This window comes from Erigeron canadensis, chromosome 6 (genome assembly GCF_010389155.1).
Source record: "Erigeron canadensis isolate Cc75 chromosome 6, C_canadensis_v1, whole genome shotgun sequence".
Taxonomy (NCBI): Eukaryota; Viridiplantae; Streptophyta; class Magnoliopsida; order Asterales; family Asteraceae; genus Erigeron; species Erigeron canadensis.
The window spans coordinates 40,164,652-40,174,246 of NC_057766.1; the positions used below are offsets into that span (position 1 = coordinate 40,164,652).

At 34.7% G+C, this 9,595-nt stretch overlaps 2 protein-coding genes across 2 annotated transcripts; both read left to right on the forward strand.

The window, feature by feature from the left end:
• Positions 1-88: 88 nt before the first annotated feature.
• On the forward strand, positions 89-3,596 carry LOC122605565 (protein ALP1-like). The gene is made up of 2 exons (XM_043778524.1): positions 89-437; positions 2,410-3,596. Exons 1-2 carry the CDS (start codon positions 272-274, stop codon positions 3,456-3,458), a joined length of 1,215 nt encoding a protein of 404 aa, XP_043634459.1. The 5' UTR covers positions 89-271; the 3' UTR covers positions 3,459-3,596.
• Positions 3,597-5,696: 2,100 nt separating this feature from the next.
• Positions 5,697-6,339, forward strand: LOC122605951. Its single transcript, XM_043778917.1, has 2 exons — positions 5,697-5,845; positions 5,951-6,339. Exons 1-2 carry the CDS (start codon positions 5,753-5,755, stop codon positions 6,062-6,064), a joined length of 207 nt encoding a protein of 68 aa, XP_043634852.1. The 5' UTR covers positions 5,697-5,752; the 3' UTR covers positions 6,065-6,339.
• Positions 6,340-9,595: the final 3,256 nt, after the last annotated feature.

The following is a 9,595-nucleotide window of genomic DNA, read 5'->3' on the forward strand; positions in this document are numbered from 1 at the left end:
AATTGGTTATGATTTGATTGTTATATATATATATATATATATCATCATCATCATATATTGCATGCTGTCTACATTCAAATTCCTTAACCAAAAAAACCCGTTTTTCCTTCTTATTACGATATTCTGAAACCCCATTTAGTTGGTTTTTCAGAGAGACATCATTTGACTCTTTTCTTTTCCAATATTATCTATCCTTAAAAAAGAATTCATTCCAAGGTTTCTTGACTTTAAGTTCTAGTACTTGTCGTTGTTGTTGTTAAATCTTGTGGTAATGGGGCCCATTAATAATAAGAAGTTGAAATCAAAAAAGAAACAGGCTATGGATGTACAGTCTGCTACCACCTGCAGCAGCAGCAGCCTTAATCTTACTCCGCCGCTTTCTCAACAACAGCAACATCCTTCCGATTGGTGGCCTGATTTCACCAAAAGATTTCATGGTACATACATCTATCTATCTATTTATATCTATGTATCTTTTACTTTAAGTATCTTGCTTTAATTTGTATATACATATGTATATATGGTTCTTTTAATCTTTGTGGGTATGATTTGATTTAAGGTTTCTTGCTTGCTTACGTGTTTATTTGGTTTTCTTAGTTATGTTTTGGTAGAATGTGATTGTGGGGATGTTTCTTCATGTTTTTTTTTTTTATTTTATATATAGGGGATTTTTTGTTTTTTTATGTCAAGTAAATCAATGTGTACCTCATGTTTTTGTTGATTTTTGTTGCAATGGATAAACTTGAAGGATCTGTTTTTTTTTTGTTAGACATTTATTTTTGTGTTCCTTATGTTTGTTTAACATTAAAGTGTTTGATTACCTTAAGTCATCTTTTTAGAATAAAGGTTCACCCAAAGCATTTGCTTTATAATCTCTAAAGGTGTTTAATTTGGTATTTGTTTCAATGTGTCAAATGTTACCATGACAAGGTTTTATCAACTTTGACTTTGAAAACTGACTCACTTGATACTAAAAGAGTAAAAGATCATACTTTGACTGCTTAATATAGGATTTCTGGGTAAATTTATGATGCTATGTGGAGGTATTGACTAGATGTGTGTTCTTTCCGGGGTTCACAGTCTATAATTAAAAGGTTGACCGTGATGCACCACTACTCGATGCTTAGAAAGGGTTTGGGAACCATTTTACAGATCTAAATAGATAGTCTGCTTGACTTGAATGTACCAAATGACTTCATCAGATGATTCAAAACTGTTGTTTTTGGCCTTCTCTTATAATGTATTGTTGTATGTCAAACTAAGAAGAATGGCATGAATCTAGTACACTACATTCTCATGGTCCTTTTGCATTCAAAACTAATTTCACGCAATGGTAAAAGTAGTTCTCTACAACGCAGAGGTTGTGACTCCTCAAAAAATAATAAACTTTTTAACTTGGAAATGCTGCTAGAACACCAACACAAAGAGCATAATTTGCACCAAAAGACACTCTTTGAGCCCTTTGTGATTGCTGTTGGCCATGGATGGAAAAGTCAAACACATGGTCAATGTTAAATATGCTGTACATTTTTAAGATTTGTTAATTTTGCACGTAATCGTAGGAATCATTATTCATCAACTTCAACCACAAGATCTCCGTTGGAACTTGGTTCAATGATGGATTAGATCATTATAGGGTCCTTCATGGTCATAGATTATTCAGAATGTCAATGACACTATAGGGTCTTAAACCCGACCTATAACGATAATTTAATTGTGGCAGTAGACATCAGGCACAATGGAGGTTGGACTTCACCCATTGAAAAGCTTTGTGAAAACTTTAACATTCATATAGACTTGGACAAGGATATGATGAAAACCCAGTAGCTCTCTTTTGTGCATATGGCTGTCCTCTTGTATAAATATCAAGAAAATATTTAACTGTCATTTTTAACATTTTATGTTAACAAGTTTTGTCATTCAAAAACTCATTATGAACTAAATATTTTATTATACTTCAAAATTTATCGTCAGTTCTAAAATGCGCGCCAAAAAAAGCACAAAGCCCAGCCGGTCTTTTTCATATTGTTATGACTGGGCCAAAAAAAATACGGGCCGGGCTGGGTCTTTTCCCATCTCTAACCATTACTTCTCTATCTATAATATGTAGTTGTAAGTTTGAGTCTCTTTGAAGTTAAAACTTGGCTAGTTTTGACCTCACTGACACCACTCTTCTATGAAGTCTATATGTGGTAAGATGTTTGTTAAGTGATGAAAATATCAAATATGGATATAATTATGTATGTCATTATGTAAATAGTATATTTTTCTGTATAGCTAGAAAGTTTTCATTTTTCTTAGTTCATCAAAGTCTCTGCCAGATCTTTTCAAATGTTGGTGTGGCTAAAGATGTCGATAAATCCTAATCAGAATCTATATAAAAAATATCAAATTTGTGTTATTTCTCAGGGAGTTTAAAAGAATCAGCGGATTCACAAACCTTTGAGTCTATGTTCAAGATGTCAATGAAAACGTTTGACTATATCTGTTCGCTTGTAAAAGAAAAAATGATGGCCAAGACTACAAGTTTAACTGACGTCAACGGAAATCCGTTGAGCCTTTATGATAAGGTTGCCATTGTTTTAACAAGGTTAGGGTCTGGTGAATCTTTGAAATGGGTCGGACGTTCACTTAATCTAAACCAAACCACGGTTGCTCAGCTAACTAAACGGTTCGTGGATACTCTGATAATTCAAGGACTCTCCCATCTCGAATGGTCTTCAACTGAATGTGCGATGGATGACATAAAACGTAAGCTTGAAAAGGTTGGAGGTCTTCCAAATTGCTGTGGTGCAATCGACACCACTCACGTTTTGATGTCTCTCTCCAACGCAGACAGGTCAACTAACGTTTGGTGTGATCGTGAGAAAAATCAAAGTATGACTATTCAAGCAATTGTGGATGCTGATTTGAAATTCCGTGATATTGTTGCCGGGTGTCCAGGAAGATTAACTGATGAGCACATCCATAAACAGTCAGCATTTTTCGAAAGATGTAAAGAAGGGGAGAGATTAAACGGGAAAAAAAGAAAACTATCAGTAGGAATTGAAATAGAAGAATATATAGTTGGTAGTTCAGGATTCCCTTTACTAAAATGGTTAATAACTCCATATCAAGGTGACATGCTTTCTGATTCTGAAGTGAAGTTCAATGAAATGTTGTTAAAGACACAAATGGTGGCGAAAGAAGCATTTGTGAGGTTGAAAGAGAACTGGAAGATCATTAAAGGAGTAATGTGGAGACCAGACAGAAACAGATTACCCTTGATTATATTTGCTTGTTGCATCCTGCATAATATACTTATTGATATGGAAGATGAAGTTCAAGAGAAGCACGTGTTCTCGCACCTTCAGGATTTGGATTACCGCCCAGTCCTTTGTAATTCGGATGATGACCAGAATGGTTTGGTTTTGAGAGAGAAGATTTCAGCTTATTTGTCTGGAAGATCAGTGCAATAGCTGTTTTGTTTCATTTTAGTCTTTGGATTTTATACCATTTCTTTTTCTTATATAAACTAAAAATGAGATGAGACTGTTTTATTTCATAAATTTTGGTTAAAGCTCAAGGAATATGATAGTATTGTTGCTTTATTTTTATTTTTTTTGGTTTTTTTATGCAATTTGATTTTTGCCATTTTTTTTGTTGTGAAGATTATACTCGTCACTTACCTGCAAAACATGGAACCGGTACTGAAATGGGTGCCTTTTCTACGTGGTTTACATTAGTTACTAGGGCTCTTAAACTTGTGAAAGATGGAAGTAAACATTGAAGTTTGCAATTTTTATGCAGTACTTTTACTGAAAGCTAACAAACTACTGTACAATGTTTGATTTGCAACTTAGTGACAAGTTCATTCCTTGAAAGTGTTAGCAATCGCAAAGTTTATTCCTTAATCTTTGCATTATCTCATAGAAAGATTGTTTTGCAGTGAAGTAGCAGGTATAGTGGTTAAAATCCAGTTCAGTCACTACGTATACATTAAAAAGTGATTTTGCATGAAGATACGAAAACTGAAGCACTAATATGAGATCCAATCAACCTTTAGGTTTATCTAGTCGGTTCTTGATAGTTGAGTTTCTATATGAGATGTGTAAGCCATGTTCTGGTTTGAACCAACAAATCATCAAGATATATTATGTATTGAATCAACACGATATATTATGTATTGAATCAACAAGATATATTATGTATTGAATTAACATGACCCGTATAAAGTAAATTAACATGATAGGGGCGAGTTCATTTGAGGATCACAGGAAACTTAAAACTAGGAAGCCACTCAAACCATCAGAAAAAAAAAAAGGTCCAAACGGCTTAGTAACACGTGTGATTATACACATTCACATGAGATTATAGTTTCTTGCAGGTGATTGTCCATTCTTGATTCAAGGCCCATATTGATTCAAGATTTGTTTTCGTGGTTCTCGAAAATAAAAGAATATGAACCATCATTTGGTTAGCGTGCCTATCAGAAAAAATGAAACTCAACAATGCTTGATATTGATAGCCACCACAAAGCTTATTGAAAAGGAAGCTTTGACACAATTTTACACAAGGCTTACTATCCAACATATACTCAAACGGATCCATCATAATACTTGTCTTCCTTAGCGGTATTTATATTTGTAGGTTTTCATGGATACTTGTCTTCCTTAAACAAGTTAGCGCATCATGGCGTAGACCCCGAAAGGACATACACCTAAACACATAGCAGTGGATGCATTTGACAAACCACACCAGTTAAGTGTAAGCAAAAATAGCAGCTACCAATACTCGTATAATCATTATAGTTCCATACATACATTCAAACAAATATTTTTTTCTCAAGATGGAGCTTGGACATACGAAGCAGCTACCAAAACGCGTCATAAACACAAACCGTCTTGTAACGGCAGACCAACCTTGATAGCAATCTAATAACAACATATTTGTTGGTCAAGTCAAGTATATACAAGTTGTGGGGTGAATCCAAGATTTTAAGTCACGTGTTGCTGAACAATTACAAGATACTAACAAATGTACGTATTGGATAAAATAGAATGGTATATTTAGGCTCCATTCTTGAGTTTTATTTTGAGGAGATAAGAAAAGAAAAGGTAAGAAATTTTTAGTTTTGGTATTCTTGAGTTTTTGTTATAAAAGAAAGGGAAGGGAAAGAAAGGAAAAAATAGAGTGTTTTGATCCCAAAGCTTTCTTGATACTTTTGGCAAGATTTGGAAGGAAAAGTGGTTAAATTATTATTATACCCCTCAAACTTATATAAAGGTTTTAATTACTACAAGGCTATAAATGTAAAATTGTATCTTTTTACCTTTTCTTTTCATTCCCTTCTTCTTTTCTTTTCTTTCAACTTGAGAATGCCTCTTTTTTATGTAATTTTCTATTCTTTCTTCCCCTATCTAATTTTCTCTTCTCTTTTCTTTTAATAAAAACTAATAAATTGAGTTGAGTTAAGCATATAGAATATTAAATGTATGTTTTGTTGGGTAGCTAATTAGACAATGTGGAATTGTCATGACCACCATTAGCCTCTATGTGGCTCCGTCAATAGTTGTGTGAAGTTCTACAAAACTAAGAGACGAAAAAATAAATAAAATGTTTGGAGGTTTGAAATGAAAATTACCAAAAACTTATGGGGGTGATTTTGTAAATTACATAAATACGATATTTTAGGAACACAATTGAAAATGAATGATTCTGTGTAGTAAAATTAGGGTTTAGGGTTTATAAAAAACATAAAAATTGGGGGGAAATGGGAAGTCGTGATTTTGATGTGAAGAAGCTATTGAAGGATAAGAGGTTTTGGTTCGCTTCTTTCCTTATTGGTTGGGCTGCTGCTTTACAGGTAAACACATCTTTCCTTTCCTTTGTTTTTTGTTGTTCTTTTTTTTTTTCATTTTTTTAAGAATTGTGATTGAAGCTATGGATATATATATGTGTATGTATGTAGGGGCATATGATGTGGTTACAGAGACAAGACACATTCAAGCAGAAGTTTGGAACCTTAGATGATCAAAAAGTTGTTGATGATCAACAACAGGATTCAACTCATGATTTATCATAGCCCACCGGCTCTATCGCTGATCGATTTGACCACTTTCAGTATATTTACTTTCTTTATATTGTTGGTTTTAATGTTTTGGATGACATTTTTGTCTGTGTAAACGAAGGTAATAAAACGCATGAGGTTGTATCAGTTTTGTGGAAATTCTTGTGACTTGGAAGCAATTGAAACGATAAGGCGTTTACAAGGAATGCACAGGAAAGTAACTGTTAGGATGGACTTGAATTTGTGGAAGTTGTTGATGATTCTGCTTAAAGTTTGTGACTTTTTGGCCAGTGATTATGGATGAATTGTGCTAAATACAGTGTTCGATTTTGCATTCGTATTGTATAGTGTTGAATCTGAAAGTCAGCAGAATTGTATTGTTCCTTAATCCTTGTAGTAGCTTGCTTCAGAAAACTAGGACCAGTTATCAGCTCCACGGGTTGAGTTTCCTGAGAAATAGTCTGATGCTTGAAGGAGTTATGTTTTTAGTTCATGTGTTTTATCGTGTCACGCTGTTACTCAATCTGTTGGTTAGCAAAGATCCAAGGACTCTTCCCTGCTGGATATGCCCTGTCACCATTGCCCTCGGCCCTCTTTCTTTTTGGTCCTTTTACATGCTCAGCCACTGGGTATTCCTCTGCCTTGTCCTGTCCTTCATTGACTCCTTTCACCCTTCTTTGACATCACCTCCTCGACTAGAGTGTCCTCATTTTCATGTGCTTCAACCTTTTTCACCTTTCATTATACCACCATGAATTAGTTAGTATGCAAATATAATCAATTGTCATGTAGGCATTTCATTTAACATCGGCACATATCACACAAAGTCATAAAGAAGTGCATTGATCAGTGATCTTAGGCTAATCTTGGTTGAAGTTCGTGGATCTAAAGTTTAAGTTTAGATGTAGTTAGTGTTTGCTACTTTGTTTACAACAAATTGTTTTGCCTCTCTTTTTGATATCCCTCTATGTGGGTGGCTTCTTCTCCATTTGGCCTTTACATTTATGTATTTGTGTTGTGTGTGGAGGCACTGGTAGACGTATCAGTGGGTGGTCGCAGCAGAGTGTTGCTTCTTAGTGGTGTTGACTGTTAATCGACACCACTGTTATAACCTAATCTATATACTCGATATATTAGCCAAATTAAGTTCCAACGTTAATCGACTCATGTAAATCAACTAAGTTCCATCTCGTTAATCGACACCGCTGTCTTAAAAGATATGCTCGTATTTATTAGTCAAACTAAAAAATATGTATACTCGATACATCAACTGTGTCATGTCACCTCTGTATGTATTGTAGTAGGTCACTCCGTCACTGGGTTAATTCCATCAAAATGCAAAAGTTTGAAGTTAAATACACATAATAAGTACAGATTTAAAGTATGGTATACATTTTCACGGTAAAAAAGTTTCCCATTTTTGCAAAAGCATGCATTTTATGCCAAATTCTTCCAAAAATAATGTGCAAAATTGCAATGCTATTCCAAACAGGTTGCTTAAGAGTTGAGAGTTTAAAAACTTATAAAGGAATATATGGTATACTCTTGAAATTGAAGGTGGTTCCAGGGAAATGCATGACAAAAGGTAAAACTAAATTTGGAGTTGACAATTTCTATAACGCTGGTCTTGTGCCTTCAGGACCTTTTAGGTAATGGTTTTTCATCTGGTAATGTTTTGACTGAATACTAGACTTGGTATCAAAGTTTACACTAAGACTGCCTCTATAATGAACATATTCACCTGGAGACTGAAAAGGCACGCTTATTGGAAGGATAAGAATGGTAGCACGTAGGACTGCTAGTTCTGGAATCTTTTCCTTTCTGTGATTTTATTACAATTTGGAACACAAGGGCAGTTGAAAAGTGAAGCATTTGAATCTAAGATCATGTGAATACTATGCAAGCTTCCTGTGATGATTTACATTTTTATTTTTATTTTTGAAAGGAAAATATTTAAATTCTAAAACCACCTAATATCAAGTGCCTCTAACAAGACTTGAACCATTGGGCCACCCCAATACTGCTAGGTTAAATGCCCTTTGGTTGGATAGTATACATATGATCATTCTGCTCAAGGATGAATCCTTTTGGGTATATGGTGTCCTAGATCTGCTCAATGTTCAGAATTCTGTTATGGCCTAGAAGCCAGGAAGCTTTTATTTTTGTGCAAGTCTTGTGATCTTGAAGTGACCTACTTTTTTGAAGTGACCTACTTGATTTATATATTATTACCGATACTGTTTCTGGGGACATTCTCATACTCTGCCCTTTGAGGGCTGATATCGTTGTCCTATTTCAGGGGATATTGGTTAATCTTGTTGCAGTCGTTACAAGACGTACATGAGATTTCAATTATTAAACTTTTGATAAACCATCAGTCAGCTGACGTAGGTATATATGCTAGTGCATGAACTAAGACTATAGTCAGAATAGGTAACATGACAAATTATTTTCCTTCTTCCAGGAATAGGTTAACTGAAAAGTTGTAAGCTTGCAGATGTCATTCTTTTCAATGTTAGATTTTATTTGTTTAGGGCAAGTCATTCTTCTTTGCAAATTTGTCCTCCACTTTTGTCTGCTATGCAGTTCACCTATGATGTGTGGTAAAATTGTCTAAGAATCAATGAACCAATAACTTGTCTTTGTTGAGTAATTGGTTAAAATTTGAACATGAAAACAGATGGGTGGGAATTAGGTAAAGTGGGGATGAGGGTGGAACATGTGCAGTCTAAAGTTCCCAACTTGATAAGGTTTCATTCAAGAAACTTGATCTACATGCATGTTACTTTTCCCACCATAAAAATTTGACCCTTTCAAGTTTCACCTCTTGTGCAGGACTGCAGATGAAACTAGAATTTGTGTTTTTCTGATTTCCAAAATTTGACCCTTCCGAGCACCCAAATCCCAAATGGACCCGGCCAGTTGGGTCTTTCTCATGGAGTCATGGAATTAGTATGGGCCATGACACTAGAAGTCTTGGACTGATTGGGATTGATGGGGATTATTAAGATTTCCCTTTCAAGTTAAATTAATGGCTGGTTAAGACAGGCGTTTGAGTCTGGATCCGTTGTGACTTGTGACCAGCACCGATCCTTCCCATGTAGCTTCATCACCACCAAGGACATGTTACCCTTCAATTCTCTATCATTGTTTATCATGCAAGTCATTCATCTGTTCTTGGCTCCCTTTTAGTTCCATGACCATGTCTTTCCCAATCTGAATAGGATTTCTATATCTGTATTATAATAAGTTCATTTTATGTAATAAGTTCATTTATAATTATAGTTTTAATTGTTAAATAAGTACCTATCTAATGATGAGAGATCCCATCTTAGTTTATATGTTCATTACCCGTTAAAAAGAAGGGAATGGGGAAAATTCTTCCAAGCTTCCTCTCTTAGATGCATAAGTTAGAATATAAAGTAGGCTCAGCTATATCTAAACTGGCGAAAAACGATTGCAGTAAAGGTCTAATGAAATTAGGCAATTGCCGTTTTGCCAAAGAAATGTATGATATCATGCATTTCTTATTGTAAGTTTGTAACC

Bases quoted from the DNA above. Each gene is read 5' to 3' on its own strand.
- LOC122605951 (XM_043778917.1), top strand. From the start codon at position 5,753: ATGGGAAGTCGTGATTTTGATGTGAAGAAGCTATTGAAGGATAAGAGG. The intron at 5,846-5,950 runs GTAAACACATCT...GTATGTATGTAG, and splicing joins GTTGGGCTGCTGCTTTACAG to GGGCATATGATGTGGTTACA.
- LOC122605565 (XM_043778524.1), top strand. From the start codon at position 272: ATGGGGCCCATTAATAATAAGAAGTTGAAATCAAAAAAGAAACAGGCT. The intron at 438-2,409 runs GTACATACATCT...GTTATTTCTCAG, and splicing joins TTTCACCAAAAGATTTCATG to GGAGTTTAAAAGAATCAGCG.